The 14,697-nt window shown below is 34.2% G+C and overlaps 1 protein-coding gene across 1 annotated transcript in view; it reads left to right on the top strand.

Moving 5' to 3' along the window:
- Positions 1-14,697, top strand: part of LOC140161228 (spectrin beta chain-like) — a 130,901-nt gene that overhangs the window by 62,791 nt on the left and 53,413 nt on the right. The window contains 5 exon segments of the mRNA XM_072184684.1: positions 2,799-2,938; positions 3,650-3,773; positions 4,087-4,233; positions 4,967-5,230; positions 7,906-8,036. Coding sequence (XP_072040785.1) covers positions 2,799-2,938; positions 3,650-3,773; positions 4,087-4,233; positions 4,967-5,230; positions 7,906-8,036 — 806 coding nt within the window.

Raw genomic sequence — 14,697 nt, 5'->3', positions numbered from 1 at the left:
TATGTTCAAACTTGAATGGGATTAGAATCAAACCAAACAATTCAATAATGCAATGTTTTTACTTCCATATACTTTATTTGCTTTCAAATTCATTAATTGCAACATAGTCTTAAAAAAATGTTCTGATATTTTATATTTTGCATGTTATTTTGCCCATACCCCAAAATCCTATCAAAGGTTGCACATTTCATTTTCCTTTTCTGATCAATAATATGGAATTTGACAAGATGGTGCACTATCACCGGACATTTTCATCTAACACACTTTAATATGTGCAATAAAACATTCAGGTATTTTAGTAACTTAAATTTAAATATTCTGGCATGTTTAGTTTTGCATGCATTATGCATTTTACTATTAGATTGTAAACCCCAATAGTAAGAAATATTATGTATTGTATATGCCTTGTTTGTACTTGTAGTGTTGTTCATATGTGCCCTGTATGTCACATAAGCATGTCCATTAATGTTGATTAAATCATCCCACTTTTCTATTCAGGGGATACTACACCCATTGATTTTTTTTTTTTTTTTTTTTTGTGAAGAAATTACAAAAAAAAATTGGATAAAGTGATATGCAAAATGAAGGGGCAAATCTTCTCATTTTATTGGTGGCATCGGTATCAATGTAGCTTACATGCTTTTAAAAATAGAAACCAAAAGGTGGTACATCACTGATGATTTAAATTCACTTCATTTTGGAAAGCTTACTATCAACGGATTTCGTTAAAATTTTGGATATGTGTTGCTAACACATTAGGGAAATAAAGTTGATATGTAAAATGGGAATAAGTGGTTCCTGATTTCTTTTATGACTTCATGAACTTGGTGCTCCACAACTATCAAAAAGGAACTGGTTAAAATGCTGCTATTTTCAATGTTGAGCTATATTTTGTATTTTTAACTTGCGACATTATTTCACTGAAACTTAATTAAGCCACAGGTAACAGGTTACCACAACCATACTACAGCAATGTTGAAAAAAATTGTATTTCTTGTCACCTATACCACTATATTGGGTAGTTTTCCGTAAGCTTAACTTTTGTGATTTTGGTAACTATTTTATATTTATTTGTGAAATCCATCTCAACTAGGCATTCTAAATTGTACTCACCATTTACATCCCAAGGTATATTAGTATATCCACCTTGCACTTCTCGATATATATCCAGTTAAAGACAGAATATCAAAATTATGCCTCATTATGATATCACAGACTCTCACATGTGTATTCAAAATTGATGCTTAAATTTGACCTGAACCAATTGACCTATAACCTGACATACGGTGACCTAATAGCCTTTTCTTCTCCTAACAACACATTATAGTATTAAATTGACTAATGACTATGCATCCATTGTGTGTTTATTTAATTTATTCAGTGTTATATATTTTGCATGCACCACTAGATTTTCTATAGAGAGTATAACAAAGGATTTAATGTATTCTATTCATGTACCCTACTTGAACATAATGAATAGAATAAATTATGGTTTGTTATGAAACACGCATCTGAGTTACTAGGATACAGTAAACAAAAAATATATAGGGCTAAAATGACTTACTAAAATGGTTTAAAAGCACTTTGTATGTAGGTATATTTTATAATGTTCAGGACATGAGGTGATGAACATATTTATGTACTTCATAAATTTGCAAGAAAAAAAAGAAGAGGGGTACTGATGAAAATTATTCCCCCTTAATATTACAAATGCAGTAGTGTTTTAGCAGGTACATGTATAATGAATAATCATGTATTCATAAACTGAAACCCTTGTCCATTAAGCTAGCTTTCCAATGAGTATAATCATTAACTTCTTTACATACTTTTTATTTACATAATTATCAATTTATAATTAAATTAGAAATAAATTAACCACATTAAAATATTCCACTTTGTTTTAACTTCTCTCTGCATAAGTCCCACTGTTGTGTTTAGAAGTATTAGAAGATAGTAATATAATTATTTATAATATTTCTATAACATTTTCATATTTTTGTAAATATTTGTATGCAGATGCTAAAGTTAATGTCCCCAATCATTTTTATCCCCCTGGCTTTTAGCCATGGAGGGGGATATTGCTATAGTGTATTCCTTCTGTATGTAGGGGTGTGTATGTATGTTCCAATTTGGTTAAGTTTTGCTTTTTTTGCATTATTTTAGAATTGATCCAATCAAGCTCAAATTCAACAGGAATGCCCTATTTTGTCAAACAACTCAGCAAGTTTTTAGCACATCAGTAATTTTTTGCTTATTTATTTGTATTGGAGCTAAATCATTTTTTCCAAAGAACTTCAAGTCATTTCACTCATGCTTAAAATTAGAAGACAGGTTATTTTGATTTCTCTAACTTCACTTTACAAACATTTATCTTCAATTTGCAAATCTTCACATTGCAAAATTCATTCATCTTTCATGAAATAAGTTCTATTGGTATTTGTAGTATCGTGTAAAAATGGGAAGTTTTATCCACAAGTGTATTTTTGTAGCCCTTAATAGGCCAACATGTTCTAATCATATAACATTTTGCAAATTGTTAACCAATTGGGAGCAAAACAGATGAAGAAAATAAAATTTTCACAAATTTGTTTACACATTTTGGTTATCCAGTGCACAGTTAAGTGACATTATGTATTTAATAATTATTTAAAAAGCATTTCAATATTTGGATGTTGTAGAAGACACAATTGTTTTAAAATTTAATTCAATCATAAGCAATGAACTACAACAACTTTAGAAGAAGAAGTGTTGATTTATTTCTACCCTAATCAACAATTGTATCATTTATGTTGTTTCAGGGCACTGTTGACAGTGTAGGCAACCTTATTAAGCGTCACGAAGACTTTGAGAACACACTTATAGTTCAAGAGGAAAGATTACAAGGACTGGAAGATATTGCAGACAAACTGATCAGTTCAAGGCATTACTCCAGAGACTAGTAAGTGAAATATTACAACAATGAAGTGTGATGTTCCATCATGTCATTGGGTTATTCCAGTTGACAGCCATACACCCTCTAAGATATACTCTATGGGGGTTATCTGAATTGTGAGTCCAGTTGAAATCTATACTCCCTCTATTGGAGATTAAGGTCTATTAATTTGAATTCCAAACTCATTCCAGAGACATTTAAGCTGAGAGCTTAAGGTTATATACCACAAGTAGGAAATATAATGAGGAACTATTTGATTGTGTGGTGTCTGAAAAGACTGCTTTAAATTATAATCACTGAACTTCAGCAATTTATGTATCCAAATAAGGTACATTTTGGGTTTTGATACTTCGAAATGGTATATTTCATCCTCACGGCATCGGTTTTTAGTCAATATTTGCCCAACCTAATTGTAAGCTTTGAGGGCGCACTACCATTTTAGGGTGTTTTATGGTTGTTTATGTGGCTTCTGAAAAGATTGCTTTAAAATCTCTGAAATTAAGCAAGTTATGTAGCCAAAAAAGGTACATTTTGGGTTTTGATACTTCGAAATGGTATATTTCACCTGATATTGGTGGCGTTTAACTGTGAGAGGTCTGAATATTAGAAAATTCCACCCAAAATTCACCATTTTCCCATTGAAAACTGTAGTAGATAATAAGTGGTATTGAATCTTATGTAACACATCTGATAAAATAATGATTTTTTTTTCTGTAGTATCAAACAACGCTGTGATGAGGTTCTTGAAAGAAGGCGGAAGGTGCGTGAGAAAAGTAACATGAGGCAACATAAGCTGCTGGAATCTAAGGATTATCTAGAGTTTTGCAGAGATGCTAATGAGGTTTGTTAATATATATTTTTCCTGACATCAAAACCACTGAGAAAACTAAATTTAATTTATTCTCATTTTTCAATGTGCGAATTTAAAAAAAAGCAAGTGGTCTCATGTCATTGAGAATCACTAAAGATTTCCATTTTGTGTAGCATGACATTAACAGAAAACACCTGAATTATAAAAGGTCAATTGTAGCATATCTTGACAGGGCTACTGTTTTGGCATAAATGCAAATGGAAAGTACCCTATGTAAAAGATTAGAAGTGGTCTATCCACCTACAGATGTTGTCAACTTTGTCTTTGATGATCTTCTTTACAGCTCTCTACCTGGATAACAGAGAAGATGCAGATAGCTACTGATGAGTCGTATCGTGAACTGACCAATGTGGAAGGCAAACTGAAGAAGCATCAGGCATTTGAAGCACAGTTAACAGCTCATCAAGACAGTCTAGATAAAGTCAATGAGGTGAGGGTCAAGAAAATTTTATGTGTTGCCAGTATAGAAATCATAATGTGTAATAATATAATACAAACTAGAATATAATTATATGATGTGGTATGAACCTTTTGTTCAAATGTTTGAGCATGAAGTTTTGCCAAGTTATTTTTACAAGTCATAATGTACCCTTGGAGAGAGCTTTAAACTGTTTACATTGGATGTATATTATGATGATGTATTTATTACTGTGGGGAGAGAGACAGTGAGGGAGAGAGTTGTTCATATGGCAGTCCTGATTAACTTATTGTTACATATTTTAAAAAAATTAAATAGGCTTGCAGAGACATACTGACCAGGGGGCATGGGGATAAAGTTTCCCCCCGGCTACAAATACTGGTACAAAAAGGCTTTTAAGTACCGGGACAAAATTGACAAAAAGTTGTAATGGCCACAATCGTTGACAATTTGGCAATTTTTGTACTGCAGTGTCAATATGAGATTAAATTAGAAAAAAAAATTGTCCTCACCCTCTCGCACTTTTTAGATTCTAGAGCATCCTGGTGAAAAATTTGGGGTCGACAATTTTAACAATTTTATTTGGCAAAAAATATTTCGGGTCTATCAGTGGTACAATTTGGACATTTTGCCCCAACCCGGCTGGACAGCCTGATACCCCCATGTAAGCAGATGGGTGTGGGAGTTTTTTTTAAGTTGTTAATATTCACACTCGCATTAAATGCATTCATTTGATTGATACCAGGCTGGACGAATCCTAACCTCCAGTAAGAACTTCAAGTCCGATGAGATCAATGCAGAGTTAGCCAGTCTCAACAAGCGTTGGCAAGATCTGACCGGTCACAGTAATGACAAAGGTAACAAGCTACGACAAGCCGTAAAAGAACACCAACTTAACAGGGCATTAGAAGATACAGTGGAAAATATCGATGAGATTGAAAAGATGTTGGCATCAGAGGATGTAGGACGTGACTTGAGGAGTGTCAAAGATTTGTTGAAAAAACAACAGGTATGTATTGGACAGAGGTAATTGTAATTATGTGATACAAATTATCTGATCCAATCATGTCAAAAGAAGCAATTTTGAAAACAGGAGCTGTAATCATCGTCAATTTACCCATTAACCAAGCACTGAAATCCCTACATCCCCAGGATATTTGGTTCAAATTTCTGAGCATCAATTTTCCTTTATAGTTTATTATTTTTTCTGTGTCTGAAGTTTTTAATTGTGGCCTTTGGATTGGTTGGATTAGATGGCATCACATATCTGATAGGAAATGAAATATTAAATTTACATTCTCTCCTACGAAACATTTAGTATTTTTCACGGATGCAGATCTGTACAGACGCAGTATCCTTTCAGCTTACCTCTGAAATAATTTTTGTTGCCAGGATTAGCTCTTCAGGTTGATGTACAAGTAAACTAGGACATTCAGTTATAAGAGGAAGCTAACATATCTGTGGTGGGTATCACACATCATCATCACATACAAAAACCAGAGTAGATCATCCTTACTGTAGCCAAATTGGTATATCTGGTAGATTTGGTCAACACTCACAGCACCCTCATTGACATATGTGACTCCTCGCCACAACTGAGCCCGGATGTCGCCAGTGCCACTATTGAGATATGCTCCATCGAACTTAACAATAAACAATAGGAAAGAAAGGATTTATTGACTGTTTTATTGATTTTTCACTACTTAAATGTCAAGTACTATAGACATGATATACATCATTTTAAAGCTAATTTCAAGCAGAATATTTTGGTTGAATATCTCAAAAATGTTGATTGGCGACATCCGGGCTCAGTTGTGGCGAGGAGTCACATATAGTATTTGCTGATTGAAAAACATACTAGTCTCATAGAAATTGATGTAAAGTATTTGATTTGTGGTGTATTGTTTGTGGACCACCACTGCCCCGGTAGTATAAATATATGCATGCTAGGTGATTCTTTGATGGATTATTATATGAGAAGGGGGCCTTCATTAACAGGGGCGTTTATTCTTCCATTAATCGCCCCCAAAGGGGAGGGAATAATTTTACCCCTTTGGGGAAGAATTTTGCATTTTGAAAAAGAAAAAAAGAGAGAGGTGAAAAACTGAAGAAAGTCAACAGGATTCAAGGAAGATTAAAAATAAAATTAACTAATTTGGGGAAATTGTATTATGGAACATGTATTATTATGTTTTATGGTATTTTTGGAATGAAATAGATGGTCACTGGCTGGCAGTGACTGCTCTATAGGGTGGCTGAATTCATCAAGTGTCATTTAGGGAAGAATTATAATGCGTAAATAACATTAGCATACATGTAGTGGTCCCTTGGCTTTTACCCATGCCATCCCAAAAATAATTATTTGAGGGAAATCATGGACTTTATCATAAAACAGGGAAAAGTTGGGTCATTAATTCTTCCCTGCCTGGGCAATAGTGACTAGTGGTCATACTATAGGTAATAATGCACAGTTTGCACACTAAGATTAAGGGAGCTCTGCTTTGCATATTTCATACAAAATCCATTTTCTTTTTAGTTTGGACATCTGCCTATCTAGGGAAGCATTTGGGATTCTATAAATTCTAAGGGAAGAACCATCAATTAGTTAACAGCTCTATTGTCCAAGTTTATCTTCCCTTTTAAACCTCAGCTTCAGATCCAAATCCTTGATTATTCTTCCCTAGATGTCAGTCAGCTAAGGGAGGGAACATGAAAATAAGGAAAAGTACATGTAGATAGCACCCGGGGGAGGCACTCGAATATGAAAGTGACATACCTGTGGCCACCAGCGTATGAAACTAGGGGTCTATCGGTGTGGAAATTTTCAGAAAAAAGGGGGTCATTCGGTGTTGGCAATGTCAAAAATGGAGTGATTTTGTATGGGAGCACCTAAAATTTCACATCATTGACAATCAAAAGTCGCTTTTTACCCAATTTTACAGTACAACATAGACAATACTCATTTATTTTGCTCAAAATGTGTGTGAAGCGTGCCGAAATTTCAATTTTGAGGACTAACTGTTTAAGAAAGGGGGTCATTCAGTGTAGGCTACTGAAAAAACAGGGTCATTGGGTGCTGGATTTGCCAAAAATAATGGGGTCTTTTCATGGGCTCATGATGTATGTCAATATATGGAGTGCCCCCGAGATAGCAACAAACCTAAAATTTTCCTTTTTGGTCCATTTTGGGGTTTTCAGTTGGGGAAGAATCTGGGGACGGATGTGACACAGCGTGGTAGGGTGAGGGAATAATTTCAATTTTCTGGAAGAATAGACACCCCTGCGGAAGGCTTCATATTTATCTGGCATTTAAAACCAGACTTGCTTCATAATTGTGATAAATTTAATTTCAAGTAGTCCTGGCCCAGCCTTGCTAGTATACACTGTAGGCCTAACGCTTGTCATATTCTTAACTAGTACCTGTGACATGGGTCCGCATTGAGCTTGTTGAGAGCTGACACACTAATTTAAGGGAGTCTTGCCGTGCGATGAGATGATTTGAGCTCTCACTCGGTCAGACTTTTACGGTTTACCATAACTTAGGTGGTCTAATGATAATCGATAATATATCAATTAACGTTCATGGGTCAACCTCCCACTTTTTTCTGCCAGGTCGACCCAGAACGCTTTACTGTACTGATTAACCTAATATGTATGTGCTTTTGTTTTTTATTTTCTTTGTAGCTTATGGAGAATGAAATGGCAGTGCAAGCAGATAAGATCAATCAGATTGTTGGGCAAGCTCAGCAGATCACCAAAGAAGGACACTTTGATGCTGAAAGAATTGCTATTAGAACAGCTGCTATCACCGAAAGGTGGGATATAATTTAATAAAAGAACCTACTGATAAAAATATGAAATAATTACAGTGCATTTAGCAGATTAGACAAAAAAACAACATGAATGTTGTTGAAAAAGAGGTCTGGTAGACTTTGAAATGTCCACATTTAGTTAGCACTGTATTATTGGACTAAACGTATGAATTTTAATCGGTAGATATTTGTTGGCATATTGACTTGAGGAAAACTATGTCTGAAATTAATTGGCAACCTCTGTAGATTAAATACAGACTTCCGCTGAATCCGCTCTCTCTGTTGTTCAGTTAGATTTGGGTAAATGGAGGGGATTTAAGCTGTTAGTCCCATGTACAGATAGCCATACCTGTACATGTATCTTGCAGCCAGTTTCGAAAAGAGTAGGGTGTTAACCCTTGACTGTTCCGAACCAATAGAGGCTTTCTTAGGTTATCCAGGGTTGTCAAAACCTGAACAAATCAAATCAAATCAAAATTTTAATAGATCAGAAATTTGGTTGAATGAATAACTGGGATTTAGATCAGGGTTGAAATTGAACTTAGCCATAACAATAAGATGTGAGGAGTCTAGGGAGACTATGGGTGAAGATGTGGGGAACCTGGAAGCTTAAGTAGAGGCAGAGTTTCAACTCATGTGGTATTCAAGCAGACTATTTCAAAACTCTTAAAAGTTAATTTTTTATTACTTCCGTGGTCCAAGCTGCGCCAAGCGTAGACGAGCATACACACAGAAGAAATAAACAATCATGCTGATTGGCTGATCAACGCACTTGACAAAAAGCTGGTTGACCCGGTGGTTGTCGGCGCGGCGCGTAGTAGGCGACCTTGTGACTTCTACGCGATCGCAATTCTCCAGCGCATACCCGGACCACGGAAGTTATAAAAAATTAACTTTAGTAATGAGGTGATGTTCAAAGAATTATGAATTAGTCCATCAGTAGACCCAGCACTCAAGAAATATAAAGCACCATAATGTCAAAATATTGGTCCTACCCCAAGAAGACAGTTTAATTGCAAGCTGTTTGTTCAAAAATATTTCTATTTGTTCTCTTTTTTTCTGTGTAATTAACAATTTATGGCATCATTTTTTTGTATATTAGATATCGGTTTCTTGCAACAGCTTATATGTCCTCATCAATTGGGATTTTCCAGTCGAAACCCATACACCCCCTTTGGAAGGCATGACCTTAATCTCCCACACAGGGAGTGTAAATTTCAAATGAGGTTACCTGAATGGGTGACTCCATTCGCAATCTGCACCCCCTGTGTGGGAGATTAAGGTCATGTCTTCTGTATGGGGTGTATAGATTCAATTGCAATACACTAGGAAAAGTGGAACGGCGTCATTTTCCTATTTTTGGCATCAAATGGCTTCAAATGGCATCAAATAGCTTCAAATGGCATCAAATGGCTTCAAATGGCATCAAATGGAATCAGTGATGCCAATTTGGAATCAGTGATGCCAATTTGGAATCAGTGATGCTAATTTGGAATCACTGATGCTAATTTGGAATCACTGATGCCAATTTGGAATCACTGATGCTGATTTGGAATCACTGATGCTAAAATGGAATCAGTGATGCTAAAACGGAATCAGTGATTCCAAATTGGCATCAGTGATGCTATCTTATCATCAGTTTGGGTGTCAAGTACTTTTTAAGCTGTCAGTCAATCTCATCTTTTGTTTAAGTAAAGTGTCTATTTGTTAAGCATGAGTGTTGTGCTCTTATAAGGTCAGTAGCTTTGTGTGTAAGTTAATAGCACAACAAATCATTGGTCAGGGCCCCAGGGTTATTTGTTTGTGCATTTTTTATTCAGGATTTAAAATACTTCAGTGACAAAAATTACACAGTAGTAGAACTGATTTCCAAAGAGGTCATCATACAAAAATATTAACATTAGCAATTTTGAAGCTATTTTTTTGGTCTTAATTAAAATGAAATTATATGGCAAAAGGCTGGTGTGACGTGAACAAAATTAGATGGTCATATAGTTCGAAATAAGGTGTTTTGCTAGTTTCAAATGGTATTCAGTGGCGGCGCTATTATTGGGGGGGTATTGGGGAAAAAGTGAATTTCAGGGGAAAATCAACCAATTTTAGCAAAATTACCACAAAAAGGCCCCCCATTGAAGGTATTATATCTTTACTTAAAAAGGGCATTTCTTGATCCACAGTCTCATCCCCCCCACTTTTCTCAAAAACAATTTAGATTTTTATACCACTGAAAACCTCTGGCTACATAATGTTTATGTACCAACAATTTCTTGCAGATTAATTCGTTGAGCGAAAATGTTGTCAAATTTGAATTTCGTTCTGGTATAACAGAACGAAATTACAACAGTGTCCTATGGAGCAGTGTAATACACATAATCATGCATAAGTCGCAAATGCAAAATCGGAATCATCTGAAATTTTGGGAATAAGCTTTTTTCGTGGATATCTACTGAAAAATTTTATAAAAAGAGGATGCTAGGATCACAAAATCCTCCTTTAATACATTAAGTATAAAATGATTCTCAAGTTAAGTCATTAAGCTTAGTGTTGTTGTTTCAGCTTTCCTTACAACATAACTCAAGAACCACAGAACCTACAAAAGTATAGCTGTGATATTTGAATTCTGCTACACGCTCACTATGAAATGATCAAAGCAATTTTTGTCAAAGCTCACTACCATTCGCAAGATGTAAGTAGGACCCTAAAGTACACAAAAATAAATGAAAACTGAATTATGAGTTTGATTTAAACTTTTGATCCAAACACAAGGAATTAATATCTACCTCGAATTTTCAAAATCAAAATCATGATTTACCAACACAGATGAACTTTCATGAACGAAAACTGAATTATATTATATATGTACAATAAATCACTTCCAGTAGGAGAGCATTTAATATGGTAAATGAAAAAAACCAATTAAGTGCACTTGAATTAAACAAGTATTATAATAAAAAATTAAATGGAAAAAAATTGTTGTTTAAAAAAAAATAGTAAGGGCCTATTTATCATGAACATTAACAGAGATGATCAATTCTCGCTATTCGCAATAAGGCGCCGCCGCGGTTTGCGATGTAATCGTGATGTATCATGGGAAAATCGTGATGTATCATGGGAAAAAGTCGACATCAAGTCGCATAATATGAATATTACCATGCTATTACATAGGAACACGTGACAATATTTTTTAGTTTGTCAATATAACGGTATTACACGCAAATCGATAGAGAAAAATTAATTGTGCACATTTCAAATCACATTAAGTATTATTGAGTATCGATTCGCGTGTAACACCTTTATTTTGACAAACTAAAAAAATATTGTCACATGTTCCTATGTAATAGCATGGTAATATTCAGACATGCGGACTTGGATGTCGACCTTTTCCCATGATACATCACACATATCGCAAACGCTGGCGGCGCCTTTATTGCGTAATAGCGAGAATTGATAGCTATTAATTAAGGACAAGTCAGGTGGTGACAATCAACATTATGATGCCATCCAGGAATTATAATCCCACTTGAAATCACCATCATCAGCATTGATGAGTCTGGTTTGAACATACATTAGGTTTAGTCTTCCATATGATTTACCATGATCAACATCAAGACTGCTTGCTAGTGCTCCAACTTCAGAGATTTAGTGAGACCTGGTTCAGTAATGGTTAATTCGTTTAGAATAAATATCGTGTAGTTTGAATTTCATTCTGGTACACTAGAACAAAATTACAACACATTGTCAATGGAGCAGTGTAATACACATAATCATGCATAACTTCCAAATGCAAAATCAGAATTTGGGAAAAGGTTTTTTTTTTTTTTCTACTTGACAAGAGGATTCTAGGATCACTAAATACTTAACTTGTTTACTATACAAGTCATGAGAAATAAACAAACTAAGAAAATAAATATAACAATTGGCTAAATTTGTAAGTCTCATTGTAAAAAAACAAATATATTTTTATTTTGCTGGAATGGGTCATAAATTTTAATATTATTTTGATTATTATGTTTGTCATTTTATTCTGAGGGTCATTTGGTGTGAGAAAATGAAATTGAAGCCAATTGCACCCACCCATCACACACATCCACAATGCTTTATAACAGTGCTCCCTAAAAATGAGGAAAACTCCTAGCAAATTCCTAATCTTTATGCTGGATATAAAAAAAACTTGTAAGAATTTGTCAGAAAACACACAAAAGGATGATGAAAACTCATGAAGCTCTAGGTGAAATTTCCTCTTTTAAACTTGACACAAGCTAGATATTTAGCATGTTTGACTGTTTGGCTGATAACAATGTTTTTAAATCATTTTAATTTGATCACCGATATATAAAAGATTATGAGAAATAGACAAACTAAGATAGAAAATAGGAAAGAAACCATTTTTTAAGTGCATTGAAGGTTTATTTTGCTGGAATGGGTCACAAAGTTTAATATTTGTTCATGTCATTTTATTCTAAGGGTCATTTGGTGTGAGGAAACAAAATTGAAACCAATTGCACACACCCATGACACACATGGACAATGCTTTATAACAGTGCTCCCTAAAAAAGAGGAAACTCCTAGCAAATTCATAATCGTTATGCTGGATGATTAAGGGATTATGGGTACAGACCGCAAAATAGCTTTCCATAGACTTTACGTGCCAAATAAGGGTTGTGTTTCAGGCCATAAGTCGAAGTTACCTCCAACTTTGAAACATATATTTGATATCATCTTAATCAAAACAAAATTCTGCTTAATATCTGAAAATTACACAACATTTTAGCCAGATGCCAGATTTTCCTGTGTATTCATCAAACTGCCTTAATGCTACCCCTGTTTATCAGTACTTCTACTCAACATTTATAAAGAACTTGTAAGAATTTGTCAGAAATGATACAAAAAGGATGTCATACACATAACATAAGCCCCATTTGTGATACCATGGATTCCTGGAGTCAAAAGTGAGAATTTGTCAGAAAACACAAAAGAATGATGAAAACTCCCATGATGAAGCAGTACAGCTGAAATTTCCTCTTTTAATCTTGACTCATCAGATCAAGTTAGTGTGTTTGGCTGATAACAATGTTTAAATTTGATACTTATATATATGAGAAATAGACAAACTGTTAAGCTAGAAAAGGAGGGAAAATGTTTTTTAATGCATTGAAGGTTTATTTTGCTGGAATGGGTCATAAATTCTAATATTTGTTCATGTCATTTTATTCTAAGGGTCATTTGGTGTGAGGAAACAAAATTGAAACCAATAGCACACACCCATGACACACATGGACAATGCTTTATAACAGTGCTCCCTAAAAAAGAGGAAACTCCTAGCAAATTCATAATCTGTATGGTTGATGATTGTGGGATTGTGTAAAGGATGACAGCTCTACCATCACTTTACATTTTAGGTTTATCAACTTTATCAGTACTTCTATTCAGAATTTATAAAGAACTTGTAAGAATTTGTCAGAAAATGTACAAAAAGGATGATGAAAACTCCCAGGATGAAGCTGAGGTGAAATTTCCTCTTTTAAACTTGACTCAAGCTAGATATTTAGTGTGTTTGATTGTTTGGCTGATAACAATGTTTAAATCATTTTAATTTGATATTTATATATGAGAAATAGACAAACTAAGCTAGAAAAAAGGAGGGAAATTTTTGTTTTTAATGCATTGAAGGTTTATTTTCCTGGAATGGGTCATAAATTCTAATATTTGTTCATGTCATTTTATTCTAAGGGTCATTTGGTGTGAGGAAACAAAATTGAAACCAATTGCACACACCCATGACACACATGGACAATGCTTTATAATGTTTCAGTGCTCCCTAAAAAAGAGGAAACTCCTAGCATATTCCTAATCTTTATGCTGGATGATTGTGGGATTATGTAAAGGATGACAGCTCTACCATCACTTTACATTTTAGGTTTATCAACTTTATCAGTACTTCTACTCAGAATTTATAAAGAACTTGTAAGAATTTGTCAGAAATTATACAAAAGGATGTCATACACATAACATAAGCCCCATGGTGGCAATACAATGTACCATGTTTGTGAGTCAAAAGTGAGTAATGTAATGTTTCGAATGTTTAAGGACACGGATAGCAATGTTTGCACTGTATTTGTTGTGGGACCTGAGTGGACATCAGACATATAGAATTGCATTCTGAATACGACGAATGTCCTCCCGATATAATAATTCTGGTGTTTTTTTAAATTTGCGATATAATACAAATTTAAATTAATGATTAAAATTTGATATATTTTTTAATTTCTGATATTTAAAGCCTTAATGTACGATCTTTTTTCAAATATACCTTTATTTTTTTCAAAACCGATTTTTTGCAATATTTGTAATACTTACACATGATCCAACTTAAATCTATGAGCAAACTGTCAAATTCGCCCTATTTGTAGTAAAACGGAATGATTTTCTGTTGGTCCGACATATTATCATGATTTTCCAGATTATGATAATATGTCTGAACGATCGTAAATCATAGTCTCCTACGACTCCAGGGAGCGTAACCAAACTGGCTGCGTAGTTTAATCATTTGCCATAAAATGTGTATTACATGTATATATATCACAAATTTCAAAAAGTCTTAAATTTTTTGATATCAGAAGTATATTTCTTGTTTTCCAAATGCAATTCGATATGTCTGACATGT

This window comes from Amphiura filiformis, chromosome 1 (assembly GCF_039555335.1).
Source record: "Amphiura filiformis chromosome 1, Afil_fr2py, whole genome shotgun sequence".
Lineage (NCBI taxonomy): Eukaryota > Metazoa > Echinodermata > Ophiuroidea > Amphilepidida > Amphiuridae > Amphiura > Amphiura filiformis.
The sequence above is the reverse complement of the archived record's forward strand: the minus strand, read 5'-3'. Positions and strand labels throughout refer to the sequence as shown.